We start from the raw sequence: 24633 nt of genomic DNA, 5'->3' as shown, positions 1-24633 counted from the left end.
GGGTCTTTTTGAGTTTACTCATTGAGAGTATTTAATATTATTATTATAAAAGTATAATTCTTTTCAACAAAGAGGATGTTCCCCTTCAACCTGGCTACTCCTCCGCCGGTCACTTCTGTACGCTGCCTGAGCCTGAGCTATCGCAAACGCCAGTGCTGAATTCATTTCAAGTAGTGCAAAGCCTGGAAAACGGGAGCAAACGTATAGGAACTACAATTGGTTGTTATGTATATAAAATATATTTATTTGAGGTTTAGCATACATTTTTAAACAAGGATTTGGACGTGCACGATTTTAAAGCAATTTCCCAAATAAATAGCTTAAAGTAGTATAGTATTAAAATTATATTGTACTAAGTTTGAGTGACCCGGATATTTGACCCTGAACGGTCTTCGTACACAAATGGTGTACCAACTTTATAAAAACTTCAAATTGGTCATCAGTTTTACGCATTCATATCACTATTGAGAATGCCATGACGTTTCTTGCTTTAAAAAATCTTTACGGGTGATTCAATGATCTTAATGTCTAAACCCGATCAATTTTTAATCCAAACATATAATAGGAGGTCAAAGATCCGGATTTACTGAGCATTTGAATCTTGTTGTTCAGTTCTCTTTGGATGCACCTTTTGGATGTCGTTGACTTGCTTTGCTGAGTAAGGCATATACTTTCTGTACATGATTTAATTTGTCTGCTATAAAATAATATCTTATGCACATCCCTATGTGAGATGATACTTTTGTTTATGTATGAAACACTTCATGGAAGCATTCTATTGTCTCCAAAGTAAAAAAAAAAGAAAAAAAAAAAAACTTAATCATGAGACAAGCTCTCATAATAGTGAAATGAACTATTATCTAAACCTCTGATCTTGGGAAGGGTGAACCATTATCTGGGACTGATTGAAAACAACAGAAATTGTATGGCCACAGGAACAGTGATAGAAGAAAAAGGAAAAAAACATTACTTACTGTTTTCCACCAGTCAAAACATTCAGTCACCAGAATAACCTAGTCTGCTTGGATAAAGTACGGGCAACCCTTACTAGCTGTGCTGTAGAGACTGTCACAAGAGTGTCTTACTGAATACACCAGCTGTTATAGTCTCTGGGACTTTTAAACTGGTGACAAGTGGCCAAAATTTCACATTTGGTCTTTGCAGCCACTGAGAAGATATTATGCTCAATACTGGACTGGTTGGCAGCAAATCCAGTAGATGGCAGTCGCAACCTGGTCTCACTGACCTACGAATGACAGTCTCCTCACATAATGTGACTTCACAAGTTTCTCAGATCCATACACACCAGAATGAAAATCTGTCACTGTTCTTTCTCCAGTGAATCAATAAAGGTAAGCCAACATTGATATTGAATTTCAAATGTACATTTATAAGCTTATGATATCATGTGATGCGAGGAGACTGTAAGTACGAATTTTACGGTGCTGGAAATTTGTTGAATAGATACGAATGGGTCGTGAGAACAGGTTGGCTGTTGAGACTCCTTGGCATTGGGAATTATACTGTATTTGCGTGCTTGTATGTCAGTAGTGTGTGGTGAGGTCAAGTAGAAATCACTCATAAATAATTTTGAGTAGTAGGCACTAGGCATCTGTTATATTTAAAAAATAAAATGTGTGCATCCAATTTTGCAGTTATTTAATTTTTTTTCCCCTACAGTGATTGTAATAACTAGTTTTCACATAGAAATAGCACTGTAAATATAAAAATGATCAATGTGTAATCACCACAATTATTTATAAGTATATACTCTTTTGTATATTCTACTTGAGTGTAATCATTTAATTATTTAAAGCATAACCTTTCCATAGTATATCAATCTATTTTTTGCCATTTCTCAATTATACTCATAAAATTGGTTCTTGTTACTACTATTACAAACATGATCATTATTTTAAGTTAATTTTATGTCAGATGTTCTTTCTAACACATGGGGAAAACTTTAATGTTATCTTTCATACAGCCATGAGCCACTATGGCTGCAATTTCCCCGGACACAGGCAATTATGGGAGCTGTAGTTTTCATGACTGAAGCTCATGAAAATAAAGCTTTTGGTTTTGTGTAGATCAGTGGAATTACACAAAAAACAAAGACTAAAAACACACAGGTAACACTTTAAAATGTATCGCTATGATGGATATCCAGTACAGTACCTCTTTTCTTAATGTTCTCAAACTGCAAGTCAGTCACAGGGGGATAAATGCACGTGAATTAACAGAAGATCGATCTTAGTTTAACCTCAGGTTTAAACCCATAGACTATAAACCAGCATTATAAACTGAACAACTATTCCAGGTGTCAAGCCATTCCGTAAGCTATTAACCCTGTTAATACAATATAGGCTACTACAAGCTTAATACTCATATACAGTAGAAATACACTGCAGTCTGAACTGACAGTATAATACTTGCATTAATGTGTTACTCAGTGCTGTCTGGTGGAGACCAAATCCACTTAATTGGGCTCCAAGCGTGTGGCTGTACACTGAAGTTGAGATTCCAGGTTAACGTGTCAGACGTGGACGGAAGCGCAACTTGATGAAGTACATTGCGGAGAAAGTACGTTCATATGTGTGTGTTGATGCAAATGCAAACAGCACTTTTGCACTTAATACTCGCAAATTATGTCCTGGAATTGTGTATAATGATTAAATGCTTTCTAATTTTCCTGAATTAAATTTAGCGGTTACACCTTTTTTTTAAATGATTTCCTTTTATAAATATACCAGCTCTTATAGTAGTATTCAGTAAAATATTTATTACAATCTCAAGCTCTGTTTAAACATGGAGGATTAGAGGGAGGTTTACATTTTGGGTAGTTTTCACAAATACACACAATTATACCAAGTAATCCCTTAGGCTTGGCAGTAGGAAAGTGCAAACAACTACAAAAGGTGCTTATAAGAACCCCAAAATTTGAATTCTGCCTCATGTTTCCTATAGCCAGAGTAAGGTTTCCACAGGTAACCATATTCAGTCTCAAACTCAACCTTAAATGTGCAATTTTAGACTTTGTGAAAGCCTAATTCGCCAGAACTCCCTGTCTCTGCTGCTCACGTCCAAAGAGGAGGAATCCCATGGCAGCGTGGAGGTCTTCCAGATCCAGGTTGGCCAGGAAGCACCTCTGTAGCTCCGCCTCCACGGTGCTGGTGACAGGGCCCCTCCCCCTCAGCAGCACCACAGCAGACTGGCACAGCAGCCAATCGGCAATGCTCTTCACGCTGGCCCTGTCCTGATTGGCCAGGACTCGCCCGCCCCAGAGGCTGAGGTGCAGAATGTTGGCAGCTACACGGGCACTGGGGCGCTGAAGGGGGAGTGGGGGAATGGGAGTCTTCAGAACTTTTCAGAGAAATCAACTCTCACAATGCACTCTCTGAACAAGCCGACCGACTAAAGAGATTCTTTACAATTCACTAGACAACAAGGTTTTGAAAAGGAGAAGAACATGCGCAGCAGCCAATTCATTGCTTTTGTGCTCAAATGTGATCAAAGCTGCAAGTGAGAGATATGATAATTGGCAAGTCCCCTCTCCCCGCAGAACCATAGTCCCATCCGACCTCCAAATGACCAATTATGGAAAACCTCACATAAGTGTAACCTTCTGACCCAATTTCTTAATTAGTGCCCAAATGGCCTGGCTTATCCCTTTATGGTGTAAGACCACAAATATGTAATTGGAATGTTCTTAACTGAATATTCTAAAGCTGATGTAACAATCAGTGCCGGTAAGTGAAAGCAAAAACATTCCAAAACACGCGCTCTTCAAAGTACAAAAAATAACTAAAACACTGCGGAACATTCCGAAGCCATCTGAGAAGGAGATACACGGAAGGAGATACCCTGCTCTCACCGAAATGCAGAACGGCGGCGCTGGCTGTGCGTTGGTGGTTGCCATGGCTACCTACCTTGGCGGGGTCCCGGCGCAGGAGCAGCTCCGCCACCAGGCGCGTGTCGGCGGGCGCGCGGGCGGGCAGCGGGGGCAGCTGCTTCTCCTGGTAGCCCCTGCTGTCCAGCCCCTCCGGCCCGTAGAACGGGTTGGGCCGCCCGAAAATCTCGAAGGACACGGCGCCGACCGCCCACGCGTCGGCCTTGCTGTAGTCGATCACCGCGCCCGGCCCAGGAACCGCGGTTGACACCTCAGGGCGCAGAAATGTCAGTCAAATGCATGTAAATATGTATTAGCGTGTGGGGCTGCGTGCTGCAGCGAATCGTGATGTTTTTTAAGCGTAGTAAGAGTAACCACTGCCATGGGGGATATAGACGATCTTTCACCTTGTTTTCTTCGATCATACCCGACGCAGTAGTAAACATCTAAGCACCAGGGGCTGTGTGAAATGCTTCCGGGAAAAAAAAAACATTACTGTTATCGACTGTGTGCTGAAAAGACAGCCAATCAGCAGTAAGGTCTTGCAGCTTCCATGTGATTGAAAAAAAAAATTGTATGATCACATAGAAGCTGTACGTCCTTGCGGCTGATTGGTTGTCTCAACAACACCCAACAGACATCAGTGATGACGTTTTTTCCCTGAAACCCTTCACACGGCCTCTGACATTTGGATGCTAACTACTGCCTCAGGTATGATCACCAAAAAAAAACTATGAAAGATTGCCTATAGCCCATGAAGGCAGTTAATCTTACTACGCTTAAAAAGATTGCGATTCGACATATCGTGCAGACATATTTGCCTGTTTTACACAAAACTGGTGGTTCGCCAGATTTTTTGGGCACATGATACAGGTGGTTCGCATTCGAAGAAAACCTCCACATGGTGGGGGCTTAATTCCACGCCAATTCCCTTAATTGATAAGATGAACTGAAATTCAGATAATTCCCTGCAAAGTACTCTCACCACACGTTTATGGGCAATTTTCAGTCCATACATTCGTTTGTATCCTGAATTAACCGAAATGTAATGGAAGTGATCTGAACCCCCATTGATGATGCGTTCTCACCTCCGGCGCCATGAGACAGGCGTTCCCCCCCCTGTTCACACAGCGGCTGCTGAAGGGCAGCCGCAGGTCGCCATCCCGCTCCGCCAGGCAGCAGCCGAAATCCGCGATCACCAAGCGGGGGCAGCCTCCTACGGGTCATAAGCCAAAACGCATTCAGTTCCATGTGTACCGCTGTTACTGCTTACGCTGTCTCTATAAGCATATCACACTGGGTTAACCTTTGTAGCTGACACACCAACTAGTTTCCCATAACATTGGCTTTCCAATAATACAAAACAAAACATGATGACATTATTATGGAGAAGTTTTAAATAATGTGGATCCAATCAGATGCTTTGAAACTGAACGCCATCCGTTTGTCACACTTGCTGACTCCCTGTCAGCGCAGTAAACAGTCTGTTTTCTTTTGGAGGTCTGATAAGAAGCACACTTCTGTAAACCGCATTACAACAGGAAGGACACTGTACCCTTGAGCAAGGTACTCAATCTAAATTGCTTCAATAAACATCCAGTTACTTTGCATAAAGGCTACTACGTAAAACATTGAAAAACCCGCTCTGGATAAATGTGTCAGCTAAATGGCGGTAATTTGCTGTAAAGTGAAGAGCAGGCGTGTGAGCTTTGGCTGCTGCCAAGGCCGCCCCGCTCGATCCTGACCTGAGTCGAACTCCACCAGCACGTTGTCAGATTTGAGGTCCCGGTGGGCGATGCCCTGCTTGCACAAGTGGCCCACCCCCTCCAGCAGCTGCAGGACCATGAGAGAGCCCTGCCTATGGGTGGGCAGAGCCACCTGCAGATACTCCCGCAGGTTCCACGGGTAGCTGCAGAGACCAAATTCACACGTCAATATCTCGTCTAATGTGTGTTCATTCTGTACTGCCAACTTCTGTAAAGCACATTGTATTGCACGCATGTATGAAAAATGGAAATAGCTATGAGTCACAGCATTGCATACAATGAGCTCCATTACAAACATATTATGTCTTTTTTTTCTTGATATGTGCTCTAAAACTTTTGATTTGTAATCAAACAATTCACATTTGGGTAAAGTGCATATTCCCAGTTTTTATTAAAGGGCATTTTTATACTTTCATTTTGGTTTCAACATTGTGGACCTGGGTGGCATGACTGAGGGCCATTTTTACAAGCTTACTATGGCAGTGTCCGTGAAAGGGTCTATATTTTGTTAATTGACATTTCTCTATGTGTCACACGACCCACCAGCGGTTCCTGCCAAACTATATCAGAATCACTTAGAACACGGATCCACAAATTCACCCCAACCCTGGGCAAATCATCAAAAATAGAAATGAAACCCTGACTAGGAAGACTGCGAGCACTCTTACTTCTTCATGACCAGGAAGAGGGTGCGGTTGTTGCCCAGGCCGGCGGGGTTCAGTCTGGGGGGCAGGACGGCGGGGTACTCCTCCCGAGCTCCGGGCAGCAGGGGCACCTCGGCCGTGAAGGCCCTGTACACCCTCACCACGTTGGGGTGGGCGGAGACCCTCCTGGGCGCAACGCCGAAATGCCTGCAGGGAACGACAAGGGGCCCGTTTAGCTGAGGTTCTCGCCTTCCCGCGCGTTACCGCTGCAGGTGGAATGGGTGCCGCGGCTGCCCGGGCGTCGCCCCAAACTCACCCGTGGAGGGCGACCGTGGTTTTCTCCTCTTTCAGAGCGAGAGGCCCTGCAGGGACCAGCTCCTGTGACATGGAGCTCAGGATAGCTTCGCTCGACGAACCGGCCTGTAATTCAATAGGCAAGCTGAGAATGCTTTGTACTGACTGCACACTGAACACCCGTTTGAGTGAAATGACGTTTAGGTATTTCTTAATGTACAGCAAAAAAACAAAAAGAAAAAAAAAAACACCAAACGTAAGCAAGGACAAAGGATGCTCAGGGTCTTACAACAGTCAGGATGATGCACATCTCACACCCATTAGTATTAAGCCCTAGAGCAAACTAGTTGGAATATGTCTGAACAGTTTAAGTTAACCCTTTAAGGTGTAAGATCACAAATATAAATGTGTTTAGAATGTTGTTAACTGAACATTCTAATGCTGATATAACAATCACTATGGGTAATTGAAAGCAATGGAGTTCTAGAACACTGACTTAGAATTTTGAAAAAAACATTTTTTTTTAAAACTACTCTTCAGAGACAGGGTTAATGATTGGATGTTTTTTAAGCTACGTATTACTGCAAAATTTTGTGCAACTCTCTGTAACCTTTTATTTTTTCATTAGAGAAACATGCTAGACAGGCCGCGAATCAGACACCCACCCCGATGTTCCACATCATCTTGACGGCCAGTGGGCAGCTGAGCACGGAGCGGGACCGCGGAGCCCCGCCCCCTCCCTGCCCGTCATCCCCTCCGGACCCGAGCTCAACGAGCGAACACTCTCGGGTCTCCCGGGGAACGGCGAACTGGGGTGCGGCCTCGTACACGGCGGCGTTACAGCCCTTCCCGATCTGTTTCCCCATCACATAGTCCTCCAGTCTGTAGCCCAGGGTGAAGGGTTTGAGCGGGTTCTGGAACTTCCTCTTCCTGAAGACGGCCTGATGAACACATTGGTAAATACCAAGAACTCAGAAGCATTTACTTTTTTTTCAGTCTAATTTTTATTTGTTTGTTTGTTAAGTCTAAAGCATTTCTAATGTCCTTATCCATAAGCACATGAAGCCACCTATAATTTCTGCACATCTGCACATTATCCAAGGATGAGAGTGACCGTTTCAGAAACATAGCGATGTACCGCCGTATACACCGTACAGCACCGCAATCCATTTGCACAGAAATCAGAATCGCTCTCCACTAACACCCATCTTTAAGGATCTGCCTCGGATAATTAAAGGTTATGACTTTCTTTCCTTCTTTGTTTCACTGTGGTTCAGATTTCTGTTGGAAAACATGGGAGCCACCGTTTACCCTTCTGAGGTGTCTCACATTGTAGTGGGCCAGTTGCAGATAACACTGATTGTTTACCACCACACCCAGTTAAATTGACCTTTTAATCACACCTTTGTGCTACATCTTCTACCCCCTTGCCCAGTCAAATAGTCTCCCTTTGATATGCAGTACCATTGTGTGATATCCTCTACCCCCTACTTCAGTCCAACTCCCCCACACCTTGTTTCTTCACCCCCAATGTCTGATTACCTCCCCCCCCTTCCCTGTGATGTGTAAGATAACCATTTGGCCCTTTGTTTCCCTGAAGGAACATGGTATAAGTATTCACTGTCTCCGTCATTTGTTGGTTCTTTGTTTATCTGTACTTGGGTAACAGACCCACTAGTTCCTTTGCTACATTAAACTACCTATTTTGAAACGAAGACGTGCCTGCATTTATTTTTCTACTTACAAAACTACGACGGAATAAACTGAACTCTTAAAAATTCCACAATTTCCATAGGAGTATAATATAATTCTATAATCTAGACTACAGTACAGGCCAAGAGTACAGGGCCACCAGTAGTTTAAAAAAAATATTATAATAAATATGGTGCAGGTTTTAGACCAGCAGATCATAATTGCCGGTTCACTGTAGTCAGGGGATCCGGTTTCTCTCTAGCTGCTTCCTGTAGTTCTGGTACAATTTTACAACCGTTTCTTTTGGTAGACACCACAAGATATTTGTGTACTGAATCTTGACCTTCCTGGTCTTCTCCTGTTAACATTACTGCCCATCAGCTGGACTCTTCTGAGTGGGTACTGAACACTGCACCTGGAAATCTTAAGCTTCTTTGCAATTTCTCACGGGGAATAACCTTTCCACAATACGTTTACTTGGCCTCGCACATCTAAGCCTAATGTCTTTTTCTTTGCCATATTTCTTGCAGCTTTTGTGCCTCTTTTACTTAAACCACAGACCAATGGTATCAGGGTACCTGTGGTTAAAGCCAAAGGAGGATATTTTGAGAAAAGTCGTGTCTATGATTATTTTTAAGTAAAATTCATATTTCTGTGTTATTGTTTTACTGGGTAGAAAGTGGGAATAAAATGTTTATACTTTGGTTTGTTATTCATTACATGCGCATATATTAACTGAATTCTTCTCAACATGAGGTTTTTTTAATCACTGGTGGCCATCGTTCAGCCTGTATTGTATGTACTAATATCTTACTGGATCAATGAGAGTTTTGTACCGAAAACATAATTCTAGACAGTAGACAGTAATTATAGGCTCTGACAGTAGCTAATAAGAAAACCCCCAACAGCGAACTAATACGCAAATGTTAATAATAATAATAATAATAATAATAATAATAATAACAAAAACAACAACAAAAACACTGTACGTCTCTAACAAGCAACGGCTATTTACTGTTGTTTACGAAAACTTAAACATTTGGCTAACTTTAGCTTGTGAGCTAATTTAACATTGCTAGTATCAGGAAGTTAACTGATGTCTTTATGTAGGCGACTTGCTACCTGAATTTCTTGACATGTCGCGGCACTCCTCCTGTCATCTTCCAGCTGCTGCTCGATCAATCCTAAACCAAGACCGAATGCAAGAAACACGGTCCTGTTCCTGGGGGAGCCGCCGCCTGCGAGTCTCCTGAAACCAAGGGACTGTAGCTGAGCGGCCAAGCCGCTCAGAGACATGCGGTAATACCGATAGCGAGAAGGCAGGAAAGTCTGAGGCTGAACCCTGCGGGCCGGGTGGCCTACGCGAAGGCGCTCACCTCGGAACTTTGCTGCAACTCGGGCAGCGGGTTTCAAAAGACCGAGCTGAAATACCGACCTCCCAATTTCTAACCCCCGACTAATCGCATGTTTCACCGACATGGTTTTAGATTAGAAACTGTCCACCTTGGGACTTTTTCCCAAATGTGATCTCTTCAGCTACCAGTCCTAACTCACAGCATACAAGGACGAAACGTAAACAAGTCCACCCACAGAGCATGCCTCTAAACGTGTGACGTAATGCCTACGTTATGCGTTAGAGTAAGGAGGGATGTGGCTCGTTTAAATGTAGGTATTATGTAATAGAATTTACTGAATATACGACCCATTAATTAATCTGAAAATATGACAGCCATGTCGTGAATTACTTTTGTAACGCCCGGTCAAATTCCAAGTGCGATGTCGATGGTAAAGCGTTCCAGTGATTCACTGTCTTTAATAAGTAGGATAAGCATTAAAAAAAAATTAAAATAATTTAATGGTGAAATAAGGCATCCAAAATTAATACAGACAAATAAAACAAAATACTTTAAATACATACAGTTTTATCACAACAAACTGTTACTCAGAACAGATAAAAGCTCTCAAATAATACATGGCTGTGCACAATTTCAAACATCCTCTTTTTAATAAATTGTCACCGGAGTCGTTTCCCCAGAGTGTGTTAGATCTGGTAATGTTTCATGAACTATTCAATAGGTAACAAAGCCGTTGCTTAACAGTGGTGTTACTTTGGACAGTTTTAAATTCCAGGATCATGCTTTGTGCTGATGACACACTAAAACTCATGAATAGTGTGCACTCTCTTCTTTGTGAGATCTTCAGGCCCAAAGGACATGGGCAGAAGTGCTCCCACGGTCATCTCTTCACTGGACCCGTCCGGCTTGGTCAGGAACACATCCCAGCTGTCACCAAACTGTAAGAGTAGTGTAGTTGTTGTAACAAGTGGTAAATTGTGGCCAGGTAATAGTAATAGCCTGGAAAATAGTTAATTGTTTTCTGTCTGTCATATGCTTAACAAGAGGGTGTTTCATCAGAGTGTTGTCCACTAATTCATGGCCTAATTCTTGTGGGTGTTCCTAATACCACTTTCATTTCACTAAGGCCTATTGATAACCTTACCTGAGTTTGGTTCAATTTCATGTTGTCTTTTGACGCTAATGAAGGAGAAAATGTGACCATTGGCAAAACAAAAACCCTTCTAAAAATGGGGTCGTTCAAAAAACACAGGGTAAGAAGGCCAGGAAAGACAATATTACCGACATCCTGAAAAACATAAATTTAATGTCTGTTCTGCAAACAGGTAAACCCACCTCCCTCATGAACTGTCGGCAGCCTCCACAGGGGGAAATGAACTGCTCATGTAAGTCACTGAAAAAAGAAGAAACAAAAACAGGGAAATGATAGAAATGTGGAGGGGATACACATTTACTATCAGATAGGTTGCCCCTGAACATGTATAGAAAGTGGGAAATCAAGAAACTACCCATTTGCTATAAAAGCCACATTAGGGATAGGTGTTGTAAACGAGCACAAGCTGGAAACACAATGACCCACGTATCTAATAATTGTGAATCCTTGTAACTTTCCCTATGAAATAAAATAAATACAAATTAAATTCCCGCTTTACACATGGACATTATTAATATATTTAGAAATATCAAACAGACTTTAGGCTTTCACACACTGTCCTTTTCATAAATATATGAAAAATATCTGGCTTTATAATCTGTTGTAACCCCATTCTGACACCAGGGGTCAGTAATATAGTAGGCAATGTTCAGTAAAAAAGCAATGGTACTACGAGGCTATTTTTCACTGTAATAAGGACATACAGAATGTAGGACTGATACTCTAAATACAGTCTATGTACAGTATGTAGATTTCTAAAATCAATATTTGTTCAACTTTGCTTTCGCTTTTTTCCAACACATTTCAGTTTAAATGTTTAATTTAACCTTGCAATTGCAATAGCCCTGAAGCTCTGGTATCCCTCTGACACAGCTTTTGAAATGGCGTTCCGCTCTGCACAAATGCCCAGGTTGTAGCAAGCATTCTCCACATTACAACCTGTGAAAGAAAAAAATCAGCATTGCTTTCCTAGGTTGTGATAGGCCTGGAGGACACTGCCTGCCTTTCACACTATGCTCTCACATTAACGTGTCTAAGCACTGGAGGAATTGTTCATTTTTCCAGGCGCTGACGGTTTGGTTGTTTCATGGACTGCAGTAAGCCTGTTTACGTCACCAATGGGTGAATTTAGTTGAAAACATACAACTCTGTTATTGAATAATGAATGTGTTTGTGTTTTAACCAACCCAGACCGGCTTTTGAACCCTAGGGCCCTATTTTCACAGTCAAGGCACAATTGTCAAGCTCTAGCCGTAAGGCAAGGTACTGGCAAACGCTTACAGTGCATACGCCTGAGCTATAACAAGCATTTTGTGCATTGCATGCTGTTTAGGTAAAGGTAATTCATTTTGACATACAATAGATTTCCTCACATTGTGACAAAATAATGAGGATATGACTTATTGACTATTTTGAAATTTATGTGAATGTGCAATGCAAGTAACTACTGAGAATGAAATATTTTGAAACTTCTGTAACTATCAATAAAATTTCGGAGACTTTTACCGTGCACATCACATTGACAACCAACCACAAATGTGTGTTCTGGGGCTATGAAACAACAGCCTTGTTCAAATGTCCTTGTTTTGGGTGCCTGGCCCATTCCCTCTATGTGCCTTCACTAAAAGGATGCATCTACTGTCTATTTTGCTTCCCCCCCTTCCCCCCACTTGGGTAGATTTGGCTTCCTACTGCAGGCAGGACAGCAAAAACCCTGCCCGTCTTCCAACACAGAGAGAAGGCCAGCCTCCTCAGGCTGTACTATGGCTCCTCTGGCTGTCATTAGCCATCCTGTTTCTTTATTTTAGTTTCTTCTGGGGCTGCAATGCTATGGTTAATGCTGTGTAAAGGTTCACTGTAGAGAGGTACTCTATTTACCTTTGTGTACAATACTAATTGTTGGTTTGTTAACTTTACACTCATTGATTTTAAATGGCCCTTCTTTGCCTGCAGTTCTATATTCTGGAGAATAATGCTGATTTTGAGGTAGTGATTAATAGTCATTCATTTGTCAATTCAGTCACTCATTCACTTGTTCTGCAGTTGTTCGTTAAGTTGTTCAATAGCAGATGTGCAGACACTATCGGCACAAGTCAGAGGAAATGCGTATCTCTCCCAGATTACAGTCTAGTCTGTCAGTTAGAGCAGCAAGCATGCAGAGCTATCTCAAAGAACCCAGGCCAACTTAAACACAACCTACCTCGTGAAGGACAAAGCTAACTGCATTCCTCTGCTATGGATTACCAGTAACATTTACCCAGTGACACGGCCCAGGTTCTACCTTGTACCCTTAAGGGTATGGATCCCAACCTGCACGTGTGGCAAGTCACCTTTACTGTACTGACTGGGTACCTTCACTGGCTGAGCATTTTTACTGACTGAGCACTTTTGCTGATTGAGCATCCTTCCTGACTGCGCATTTTTCCTGACTGAGCACCTTTGCTCATTGAGCATCCTTCGTGACTGTGCATTTTTCCTGACTGAGCGCCTTTACTGACTGAGCATCATTCTTGATTGAGCATCCTTCCTGACTGCGCATCATTTCTGACTGAGCACCATTCCTGATTGAGCATCCTTCCTGAATGAGCATCTTTCCTGATGGAGCACCTTTATTGACTGAGCATCATTCCTGACTGAGCACATTTACCAACTGAACACCATTCTTGATTGAGCATCTTTACTGACTGAGAACCTTTACTGACTCAGCACATTTACTGAGCATCTTTACTGACTGAGAACCTTTACTGACATAACAACAAAGTAATATATCATTATTACTGTTGTCATCATTCAAACTGTTGCCCATATGCTATTCAAACAATGGACAATATAATCACACATTTTAATTGCATTCCAGAATGTCAAAATGGCATATTTTTTTACTTTAAATTGTTTGTCATATGGGAAGATCTGTGATGATGTGACAAAAAAAGTGCTAAAGGATATGAAAGGTATGTCTGTTTAAATAAGGTTAAATGATAGAGAAATAAGTGTTTGTACAGACTCAGACCTTAGGGTCATTACTGTTGGAAACACCAAAACAAACATACCTACCCCTTTCCATGTGATCAGGAAGTAGTAAAACTTTCTTTAAAAACTCTATTTAAAAAATGTTTTAACAATATACTTTCGTCAACTATTTGGAACTTTTTTCTTCACTCGTGGGGCATGTGTCACTTCTGGCAAGTTCACAACATATTCCCAGACTTGCTGACTGGATGATGACTAAATAACTGACATTACCTAATCACAGGAAATTGAAACATATGTTTCCCTAACACACCCATTGCATTTGCTAGCAAATCTGCAATAATTAGATGCATTGCCACACTTAGATTTTCATCAAATGTTCCTCCCCTCAGTAGTAATACATGATCTAATATATAAATCAATTTAACCATATTGAATGAAGCCTTTTCACTAAATGTGAATGAAAAAGAAAAAGAACAAGATGTCAATACTAGGACTAGATGTTACTCATAGTTTGCACTGCTGAAATATTTAAAAGTTGTGTTATTAGTTGATTATGTTATGAGAAACTTTAAGTTATGGAAAATAAAGGCACAGAAAAGTAATAGGAGGGGTTTCAGCTTTGTTACAAGTATGAAAAGAAAAGAAACACAGCAATCCTTTATGGGGTTGGGTTGTAAAGACAGCCTGACACAGCCCCTTACCTGTAAAAATGGTCCCGTCGTGGGCCAGCACAGCTGCCCCCACACGAAACTTGCTGTAGGGGCAGTAGGCAAATTCCCGGGCCTGCAGCGACCGGCGGATCAGGGTTTTCGTTCCGTCATCCCCTCCGCTCAGATTGGCCCTGGCAGCCTCCGCCTCCCTGTCATCGACTGTCTGAAGGTTCGCCATGACCGCGAAGCCGACCTCTCTCCACGAGCCGAAGGACAGGAACACACAGCAGGGCAGGCACTGAAAGAGCTATTGAGCTATGCGAAGGCAGGCTTCTCCGTCACGTCTGACTGCCTGCTAGCATTAGCAGTGCGTAGCAGCTGAGTAGGAGGAGTGACAACATATTTGGAACAACCCAAGTTGCATAATGTTTTGTTTTGTTTTTCTTTTTTTTTTGCTAAAAAAGAAGTGGTGCAATCCAGGTAGTTTTGTGTAAAAAGTTTGATCATTCAATGTGAATGTCAGCCTACAATATTCAAGTGATAACCTAATAATTATATGATTGATGGTAGCATTGAGTTTAGATTGTGTGTTAAAAAAACAGTAATTTAAAGAAAAATGTCAGCAGTAAGATTGTCAATTTCCAGCCATTGATGCAACTGTTAAAATTGCTTTTGTGCATATTGTCACTATGAGCAATCAGTCTTCACATAGTCTTTAGTTCCACATTTCATCTATTTATTTTTATTTATCTTTTAAGAATGTATTTGGTGCCCAATGTGGGGCTGAATATTCAATGTCCAATTCCCACCCTAATTTGGAATATCCAGTTAACTGCATTCATGTGTGATCCCCTCTATTGATTCTGGAGAGTATACATATCTGCGGTTCACCTACGAATATTGTAGTATCACCAGCCTGCTTCTTTCCACACCACAGACTACCATCCCAAAATAGTTGCCTGCCCCAGTGCCAGCCCCATTTAAATGCTAAACAACTCATCTTCATTATAACAGACCTTGCTAGTTCCGGACTGGTATTTTTATTTTTATTTTTTTACAGTTTTTTAACTGAAAAACTTTTTTTATTGTATTTATTTTCTCAATCAAAACAAACTGGAGTAATTGTGTAAACCTAGGCAGTCTCTGGGTGAAATTCCCAAGGCGGCGTTGCCTGCATTCAAACTTAGACTCTATCTCCCCAGTCACACACAAAATTGAAATTATGCCCATCCTTCATTTACAAATGCACAGCTTACTGTTTTTATCTCTGTAACATCCCAGGCTGTTTTGGCAAACTCTCTTGCCACGAATGACATTAACTCCGAACCAAATGAGAATCTAACTAATGTGCCAAACCGTCCTGGAACATTCTTTCCTTAGTACATAAGGACCTTGTCCAGGGGTGATTTTTAACACAATCTCAGTTTATACAGCTGGCCAGATCTCAACAATAGTTAATAGCAGTTTAACAAAGTGATTCTCACACTCGGTCCTGGGGGCCACTGTGTATGCTGGTTTTCATTCCAACCACAATTGCCAGAATTTTGTTTCAACCAAGCAGTAACACACCTGATTCTACTAATCAAGGTGCTTAGCAAAGACTCTAGTGCTTGATTAGAAGAATCAGGTGTTACCACTTGGTTGACACCCACACTGGCCCTTGTGAGGAAGATCATTGTGTTCATCAAGATCAAGTGGTTAAGTGGTTTCTATCTTGCCTTTTTTCAATAATGTGCCTACTGTGCATTGCAAAAGTTCCAAAACTGAATGTTTCATTGGTTTGTGAAAGTGCACATGTTCTTTTAGCTGGTGAGTTTATCCCTGTGTTAAGCTGTCTTTTTTGTGTTGCTCAGTTCAGGTGAAATATGAAACCAATGACTCTGAATCATTTCATCTCAGTCCTTTTTTATTTAGCCCTTTTTAAAGATTTGCAGTACTATTACAAACTGTCAGACAGTGATGGTATTGCTGGGTCCATTATTTCAATTGTCAGGTTGAAAAACAAACAAAAAAAAAAAAGCTACTCATTCCATAACGCACATTAGGGGTGGCAATGCTGTTTTCCATGCCATCTTTGGAGTATTCACCCCTATAAGGCTAATGTCCAAGCTATGCTGTGGTGGTCAGTATACGCTCTCATTTAATGGTGTCTTTACATAAAGCACAACCAGCAGAAGTGGTTGTTCAGGTGTCATCCCTCTCCAAGCTAGCTAGTCTCACATGGATAAGCTGGGGCTCAGTTGGTGGCGATGATCCAGTTGATCCAGGGGGTGTAGTTCCTCACTTTTGTGTACACCCCAGGGTAGTAGGGGTTGGCACAGCTGATCCCCCAGGAGACTATGCCTTCAAAAAGGCCATTGCATACAAGGGGCCCACCTGAGTCTCCCTGCAGGGAGGCAGACAAAAAGAGAAAAGGGTACAAAGGGAGTGAATGGACAATGCAGGTCTCCTTTTGTCTGGTCTCCTGAATGGTGAGGCCAATGCTGATCTGTTCTGTGACACCCTTGCCGGAAGCTTGCTCCTGATTTTTGTCTTTGTCTCCACTGAATGAAACCTTTCTTTGCTAGTTCCTAACCTGTCTCTCTGCATATGTGTTTGTGTGTATGTGTGTGGGGGTGTGTTTAGTGGGGGGAGGGGGTGCTGGGAGGTGGGGGTTCTAAATTCCCAGAAATCCTGTCCCCCACCCCCACCACCCATGGAAAGACCCCTGGGGATAAAGTAAGATGAGATGATGTGCAGCTAAAGGCACACTATGCAGGATTGTTTCCCTTGATTTTCTCCTGTGTTTACAATCAAACATGTCTCCTCCTCTCTTCTCAACCCCACCTACACCCCCAATGACAAAGCTCATGGACCAATAAACAACTCGATATTTTGCTCTGGCTAGCTATATCGGTAGCTTTATAGCATCATTTGCAGACTGTTGGATTCACGTCTCTTTCAAAAATACAGAAATAGCTGCATTCATACAGTTAGGCAGTCACAAGCAGCCATGCCAAAATTCTCAACATATCCAATGGCAAAAACTCCCACTTCACTGCCATATGCAGCAAGTTAACTGGGGTACCCAGCTTTAGCTAAGTAGCAATGAAACGAACCTACGCTAGCCACTACTAGCATAACACCAATGGCGTTTCAGTCTGCTCTAGCCTGTCTGTAAGCATGGCCGAATTCTGTAACATAAGCATGCATATTTACAAATACAATACAGGTTAGCAGAATTTTATAATAGGTGGACTCCCTATTAACCAGCTAACGATAGCTAGCTAGCCCATATGAGCTAAGAAGTGGATTGGAATCTTATTCAGCTTTTAGTTGTTACTTAAAACATCAGACCCATGGCAAATTTCTGGTCACCATGGCAGGTAATTTAACGTTGCCAAACATAACTGAATTTAGTTATAATAACGGCAGCTTCCTAACATTACCAAATTCTGGTCAGCCAATTGGTTAGCGTTAGGCTAGCTACCAGTGCGACCCTCTCTCCCGCACTAACCGAGCTGAAAACACACCACTGTAGGCAGATCCACATACCGCATACCCTAAAAGAGAGAGCTGTATCAATGGAGGGTCAAAAAGTTAGACGATCATTTGGCTCATGTACAATTTTGACAGTTCCAAACAGAGCCTAGCGGCCTCAGGGGACCAGGGATTGAATTTCTCAGTGAAGCTCGCAAGCTCCAGTGGTTACCAGAGGTATTGCAGCCTTTGGTGCCAAAAAGCAAATTTCCCCATTGAAGTCTATTCAAAACTACAAATTTATCCTGGCAAAATGATATTATTTTGGACAGTTCTTTTAAATTACATTTAAATTGTAAAATTTCTTCACGCCAAACTAATTACACTCCAGGGACCATTTTTTTTTCTTAAAAAAAGCCCCACAAAAGAAAATAAAAGATTTTTTTCTATTCCAATCTGGTCTGCATGTTTTTACATGACAGTGTTTATACATGCTTACATGGGTCACAGGGGGAGCACTAGCGTATGAACAAGCATGAGGCTGTGATGTTGACTGCGTGAAAGGGGGTTGACCCAAAAGAGTTTCTTGTACAGGACCGATGTCTCAGAATTAATTGTGATTTCCACCCTGGAGGACTGCACAAAACTGCCTTCACTGTCATTATAGTTTTAATTATATTGTTATTTTCATATAATTACTATTAATATTATTAATAATAATGTTATATACAAAACTGTTCTTGTTGTGTCCATTCTGATTGATGATGAATCACGACAAGAAAAAAAAAATTAACCAATATTGCATTTCAGTGATAAGCTTTTTTATTATTACACTTTGTTTGAATACATAACCTGCTATATAAAGCAGATTGTAGGTTTTCATTTAAATAAAAAATAAAAGTTAATATTGATAGAATCTTTTGCTTTCTTTAATGCGCCACCTCAGGCCATGCTTTCAAGACAAAGAAAGTCGATAAATCCAAGCCTATATTAGCTGTTCCTGTCTGCAAACATATTGCTTTTCGAAAATGAAACTGATGCATTTTGTTTGAAATGTTTTTGTTGAACGTTTTTGTTGAAATATCATGTCTTTTTCTACTCTGCTTGTTATGAGAAACTGATAATAATGCATACAAATGTATGAGAAAGACATGCATACACATGCATACTGTCATGGTTCCATATTCCGTTTGCGACTCGGTGTTGTGGTTTGTGCTAATCGACGCCTTTTTGTGCTAATCGGCTACTCAGTTTCCCTGTTGAGGAAACGGTGCTTATTCAGGGAACTGAGTGTGGTAATCTCCAGAATCACCTGAGGGCGCTCCGAGATTCCCTGTGATTACTACTGATTGTTTGCACCTGATTGAGAGAGCTTATATACGCTCACGTGAGGTCTGTTCTTCGCTTTACTGTCTACTTACGTACTCGATAGCTGGTACAGAGAAAAGCTCTCTTAGAGAAAAGTGTGGTAAGGAAAAAGATTTAGGATTTTTGAATATAGCTCTTTGTTTTGATTAGTAGTAAGACTTCGGTCCTACTAATCACTTAGCTGCATTCTTTATTTTACTTTTATTTGATAAAATCCTTCCTACATCACATTGTTATGAACTGTTCTGTTGCTGTTCCATTTTTAATTTATACCGCTAGTTCCGCGATAGTTCTGGTGAATAACGTAAATACGAAAATAACGTTATTTACCTTAGAAGATAAACATTGGATCGTGTGCCCCCCCCCCCCCATCATTGTCGTGTGGCCCCCCCTAGCGGTTGTGGCCCTAAACAACCGCATAGAGCCTTTATGCAATGGGCCGGACCTGTAAGCACATCAAATAAGCCTAAGGCAAGATGTTATTACTGTACCTGACAGGAGTCTTTTCCCCCGAATTGGGAGCCGGCGCACAGCATGTTGTTGTTGACCCTCCAGTAATAGTAGTACTGGCAATCAGGGATGATGTTGACGTCGACAGCACGCAGCACGGGGGAGAGGGTGTAGCTGTAGACGCGGGTCACCCCCCAGCCGCTCACGGTGCAGGTGACCCCTCCTTCGAGCGGCGGGGCATTCGGGTCAGCAATGGGGACAGGCTGGACGTTGGCATTGAGCTGGGCGGGCCTTTCCAGCTGGAACAGGCCAACCGGACAGGATCAGAATGTTCAGACACCAGTCAATCAGAACACAGGAAATACATTTGCCAGGTGGCAGCAGTTGAGTGGATTCGACATGACTGAATGACTTGCAATGTACAGATGTTAATACTACGTATCTTGATCTCTCTGTTTTTGACATTGCTCTCTATTCCCACATGATATGGCACCTAATGGTGACTAGGGTCATGGGTTTTCAAACTGGGTACTGGGGAACTTCTGAATATGCTGTGGTTTCTTGCCACCAATCACTCCAACAATTAACACTGTTGAAAATGGGTTTGTATGTTCATGTTGTTAAAAAACTTTGACGTAACACAATATATGTTTGGCATACTGGTCTAACCCCTTCCCTTACAAAAAATACCACGTGTTCAGAAACCACACATGAACACCCCCAACATATGAAGAGTACACATGTGAGCTATAAAAATAATCCCACTCATGAGATGAGAGCGAATATTTAAATTCACATGTGAAAATGTTAAATTCCCATGTGAAACTGTAATTTTCACATGTGAAAATGAAAATTTCACGTGATTTTTTGTAAGGCTTTCTAAAGGACTCATTTGCCATATTGCACAGAAAATGAGAGCATCATATTTAGCTGACAAGCTAAAAACATAAAGTTCACCATTTAAAGATTCATACAGCCAAAGTCTATTGATTTTTAGATTAAAACAACTGTATTTGTAAGCCAATAAGCTTCAATTAGGCGCTGAAGCATTATAGCCAATTGCATGTGCCAATGGGAACTTTAGTAAGAACCTTAGCCTGGAACTGATACAACTACCTCAAGAGCTAAAGTTCCCTCCCTTTCTAATTGTACCCTAGTTTGTAGGTAAGTGCTTTTCACCATTGTGTGTGCCAGTTGATAGAACTGACTAGCTCTTCTATCCTTCAGTTTTGAAGACTCAGCTTGGCATCTTATTCAGGTGTAAAACCTGGACATACAGACTATAGGCTATTAACCAACGAGTGAAGCACCTTGGACCTCATTTAATTTTTTATGCATTATTTTTAATTTTATCCTTTAATTTCTTCTCATCAAGGTATTCCATTCCCATAGCACTATTGACTAAAAATACATATTTTACCCATAATAAACAACAAGCCTCAGCATATTCTGCCTCCAGGTGGAAACATTACTAATGCAATGCCACCCTTGTTGCAAATGTGATGACAGAGTGGACGTGAAATTCATGCCTACCTGGAGCAACATGATGTCATTGTTGAACGTTCTATAGTTGTAGTTGTAATAAAAGATCCTGGATACGTTGATTTCTTGCTCGAATCCTTCCTGTTCTAGTAGATTGTGCTCACTCAAGACAACTTGGATCAGAGAAGGACTGTGAACCATAAATAGAATCTTGAGGTTTTAGTGTCTTCAGAATCAGATATTACAGAAATCTGTGTTGCCTCATTCCACACGGATTGACATTAACAGATCGCTGAAACTTTCCTTCAAACTAGGAACTGACAACTAAAGTCACAAGTTATTCCACTGTGCATAATATAGATACATTTTGACTCAGGACGATTTTGGTTTGGTCTTAATTTATCTTGCTGCCATTGAAACTGTGTAGCCAACTAACTGTAGGAAAAAAGAAAAGAAAAAGGAAACCTGAATATCAATAGAATGTGGGCCAGCACCATTCAAAGATATTCATGACATAACATTCTTGATAGCAATAATCATAATAGTATGAGTTTATTGCTCCTATGCTAAAATTGCTATAAACCTACATCAAAAAAGGAAATAAAAAAAGCTCAAAAGATATTTTTTAAATAGTAGAAAATGAAAAGAGTTTCTTCCAAAAAAAATTAAAAATTCCAAGGCACTCCATTGTAAGTAAATAAATGAGGAAAATGAAAAATAATTAAAAGACTTTATTAATTGGCATGTCGAAAAGGACAGTAACAAAACACCAAAGTGTTTTGACCAGCAGGACTTCGCCAGAGCGTGTACAAGAAAAAGGAATAACTTACTGATGTACAAACAAACTAATCAGGAAAATGTGCAAGATATCATTGTTAGAAACCATGCAGTAGGTTACAATAAGTGTTAGTTGGTATCCGTAATCTTGAAAATGGGTAAATAGGACAACCAAATGTTTGGTGACTGACTTTAGCTAATGTTCGCCCTGTCGAACGTGCATCAGGTTTACTTGGATTGGCGCCCTACAGGTCGGGTACTTACGGTTTATAACAATGTGCAGCAGATACTACCCACTGGGGACGAATAAGCGTGGCCCCGCAGTAGTGCTGCTTATTGTACTGGATCGATGCCTGGTACTTAATGGAGTATGGGACGACTTCCTGGCCTCCGATAATTCTCTGCTCAAGCGTTCCTAAACAACAGGGAACAGTATTAAAGAAACCTCACACAGTGTGAGCAGGCATGTTTAATACAGTATTGTCTCATTGCCACTGGGTTGAGCGTTTGTTTAGCCTATCGCGCGGTATGCCATTTACGAGGTAGGCCTACACAAATTTAGATTTTACAGTCGTAGACTAGTTCTGGCCTGCCCATTGAGTTAAGAGTAATATACATTATGTCTGTATCGATTGTTTTAACCTCATGAAATGCAACGGATATAGGCCTAAGAGGAACATTTACAGTCAAGGGAAAGAATGTTAGCTGCTCAGTAAATGAGCACATAGCAGTTTCAAAATTCAAAAAGGTTTTATTTATTTATTTATTTATTTTTTGCAGAGAAAGAGTAAAATGTGTTTTTCACATCTAGTTGAGAGTCCAAAATGAAGCAAAGACATTCCTTCAAGAATCATAAGCAACGACAGCAAAGGATTAACAGCAATTTGTAATATTAACTGCTTTACATAGTTTCAGTGCACAATGTGGAGCTGCCATCTTCTAAATGTAAAAATATGATATTCTGTTTCTCAGAATTAGTATCAGGCTGCTACTGTATGCAAGACAGTACATTCCAGGGAAATCCAATATTTGGGCACATAAAATCTCAAGATTAATATAAGCTTGCAAAAAAATGATGAGAAGAGCAACCCTCTTCAGAGAACAGTATTAAGTGACTTTTATAGAGCATAGCTTCCATATCAACCTTATAATTGTCCTTACACATTTATGTAAATTAAAAAAAGGTTTTTCAGTGTTTTTCCAGTATGTTTTATTCTCCCTGGAGGACATTTAAAGAGCTGAAAATGCGAGTTTTTTTTGTTTTCATACCATAATTACTTTCAGTGTGCATTTGGAATAATGATTACACATTCACTGAGCGGAGAATCTTACCTCTGATTGTGGTAAGAGCAACTACAAGTAAAAACGTAGACTGGAGGATCTGACCCATCTTTCCTCCTATTAAACAACAAGAAACATTGCAGTTACATTCAGGCATTTCTGAGACTACATCTTAAATGATCACAAAGAGATTCAACCTCTTGATCATAGCAGCAGTTCCGAATTGAATCACTGGTCAGGTAATTTATCTTTGGTGTAATCTTTTGTTTCCTGACTAATTGTTTGCCGATGGCTAACTTTACTCCGATCTTTCTGTCATGTTCCATGCCAACTAGAAGTTAATACATCTAAGCTATGGATACTCATTGTATCACAACACTGCACTATCAAATATCTCAAGATCTCCCATCTCCTATAAATATCTCCTTCATGTATAATTTATTGAAGTCAACTCTTTCCAGGACATTGTTTCAAGAGCATATTCTGATGGATTTTTTCCTTCAGTCTGGCAACTGTGTTCTTAACCGAAATAGAAATATAATACACAATGATAGGAAGTTGTTTCAAATGTTTTGAATGCAATTCTACTTACCAAATACACCCGTCCTTTTAAATATGGAATCTGAAGGAATCTCCAACTGCTGGTTCTCAAACCTTCCATTGCTTTATATACTGCAACTCGATCTCTCCATTCCTCAATTTCAACTCTATTTCAGCTTTGTATGGTCCATAATGGCCTTTTAAAATATGGACTGAGGTGATCCCACAGCACAATGAAAGGGACTGACCTACAATTTGAGAAAGGAGAAGGTGTTCTCCAGTATTATTCTTGAACTACTAAGCCTCTTTGTTGACTGTAGGCGTAGAGAAGTGAAACACCTCCTATGTGTTGCTCCAAACACACAATAGCAGTTTTATTATATGTCAATCAACGGGGAAAGATTGCCATCAGTGTCAGCTGATGTTCCGTACAAAGAACTGGGTTCCTCGAAACGAAATTACAGTTGTATTGTAATAAAAATGGATTTGTGCATGGTGCATTTTATAATCAATGAAGGAATTCTGTTTTATGTTATCATTAGTTATATGTCTCATCTCAGGTTTTCCTTTTCTGGTTGTCTTTCCTACATCTCCATATCTCCTGGGCTCTATGTCCAGTAATGGGCTCGGGGTGGCTTGTGTGGACTCCACTGGTTGAGATGGGGATTCAGGACTAACATATGTTTTTTGAAATTGCTATGAAAGCAGCTATTGCAGATTGAAAATATGAAGAGAATGAAGTGTAGAATGTAGAATGAAGTAATTAAATGAGAAAGTTCAGTGAAGCTACATTGGCATACAGCTTGAACTAGGCAACAGCTTGAAATCCATAAACATCAAATCACTTAACTTGTTATTTGCCA

The 24633-nt window shown here is 40.9% G+C and overlaps 3 protein-coding genes and 1 long non-coding RNA gene across 4 annotated transcripts; all 4 read right to left on the bottom strand.

Annotated features, from left to right (window-relative positions):
• Window positions 1-2759: 2759 nt before the first annotated feature.
• pink1 (PTEN induced kinase 1) lies at window positions 2760-9905 on the bottom strand. The gene is made up of 8 exons (XM_064299271.1): window positions 9405-9905; window positions 7256-7531; window positions 6613-6716; window positions 6321-6503; window positions 5632-5795; window positions 4975-5102; window positions 3927-4157; window positions 2760-3325 (listed from the first exon to the last, which is right to left on the bottom strand). The coding sequence occupies exons 1-8, from the start codon at window positions 9759-9761 to the stop codon at window positions 3044-3046; spliced, it is 1725 nt and encodes a 574-aa protein (XP_064155341.1). The 5' UTR covers window positions 9762-9905; the 3' UTR covers window positions 2760-3043.
• Window positions 9906-10124: 219 nt separating this feature from the next.
• Window positions 10125-14944, bottom strand: cdaa (cytidine deaminase a). The gene is made up of 4 exons (XM_064299273.1): window positions 14465-14944; window positions 11618-11729; window positions 10973-11030; window positions 10125-10575 (listed from the first exon to the last, which is right to left on the bottom strand). The coding sequence occupies exons 1-4, from the start codon at window positions 14649-14651 to the stop codon at window positions 10438-10440; spliced, it is 495 nt and encodes a 164-aa protein (XP_064155343.1). The 5' UTR covers window positions 14652-14944; the 3' UTR covers window positions 10125-10437.
• On the bottom strand, window positions 12877-14458 carry LOC135234563 (uncharacterized). The gene is made up of 2 exons (XR_010324133.1): window positions 13530-14458; window positions 12877-13482 (listed from the first exon to the last, which is right to left on the bottom strand). It is a non-coding gene; the product is annotated as an uncharacterized LOC135234563 (long non-coding RNA).
• A 1354-nt stretch (window positions 14945-16298) lies between the features above and the next one.
• Window positions 16299-24111, bottom strand: LOC135234561 (trypsin-like). The gene is made up of 6 exons (XM_064299272.1): window positions 23823-24111; window positions 23282-23347; window positions 22214-22364; window positions 21224-21362; window positions 19732-19989; window positions 16299-16799 (listed from the first exon to the last, which is right to left on the bottom strand). Exons 2-6 carry the CDS (start codon window positions 23337-23339, stop codon window positions 16650-16652), a joined length of 756 nt encoding a protein of 251 aa, XP_064155342.1. The 5' UTR covers window positions 23340-23347; window positions 23823-24111; the 3' UTR covers window positions 16299-16649.
• Between the last annotated feature and the right edge of the window lie 522 nt (window positions 24112-24633).

This window comes from Anguilla rostrata, chromosome 11, assembly GCF_018555375.3.
Source record: "Anguilla rostrata isolate EN2019 chromosome 11, ASM1855537v3, whole genome shotgun sequence".
Lineage (NCBI taxonomy): Eukaryota > Metazoa > Chordata > Actinopteri > Anguilliformes > Anguillidae > Anguilla > Anguilla rostrata.
The sequence above is the reverse complement of the archived record's forward strand: the minus strand, read 5'-3'. Positions and strand labels throughout refer to the sequence as shown.

Excerpts from the sequence above, each read along its gene's own strand:
- pink1 (XM_064299271.1), bottom strand. The coding sequence starts at position 9,761 with ATGTCGGTGAAACATGCGATTAGTCGGGGGTTAGAAATTGGGAGGTCG. Across the intron at positions 6,717-7,255 it reads AGATGATGTGGAACATCGGG|GCCGGTTCGTCGAGCGAAGC; the intron begins GTGGGTGTCTGA and ends ATTGAATTACAG. Across the intron at positions 3,326-3,926 it reads TGCGCCGGGACCCCGCCAAG|CGCCCCAGTGCCCGTGTAGC; the intron begins GTAGGTAGCCAT and ends CTCCCCCTTCAG.
- LOC135234561 (XM_064299272.1), bottom strand. The coding sequence starts at position 23,339 with ATGGGTCAGATCCTCCAGTCTACGTTTTTACTTGTAGTTGCTCTTACC. Across the intron at positions 21,363-22,213 it reads GCTGCACATTGTTATAAACC|TCCTTCTCTGATCCAAGTTG; the intron begins GTAAGTACCCGA and ends TATGGTTCACAG. Across the intron at positions 16,800-19,731 it reads GGGGAAAAGACTCCTGTCAG|GGAGACTCAGGTGGGCCCCT; the intron begins GTACAGTAATAA and ends GCCTCCCTGCAG.
- cdaa (XM_064299273.1), bottom strand. The coding sequence starts at position 14,651 with ATGGCGAACCTTCAGACAGTCGATGACAGGGAGGCGGAGGCTGCCAGG. Across the intron at positions 11,730-14,464 it reads CGACGGGACCATTTTTACAG|GTTGTAATGTGGAGAATGCT; the intron begins GTAAGGGGCTGT and ends TTTCTTTCACAG. Across the intron at positions 10,576-10,972 it reads GCCGACAGTTCATGAGGGAG|TTTGGTGACAGCTGGGATGT; the intron begins GTGGGTTTACCT and ends CTACTCTTACAG.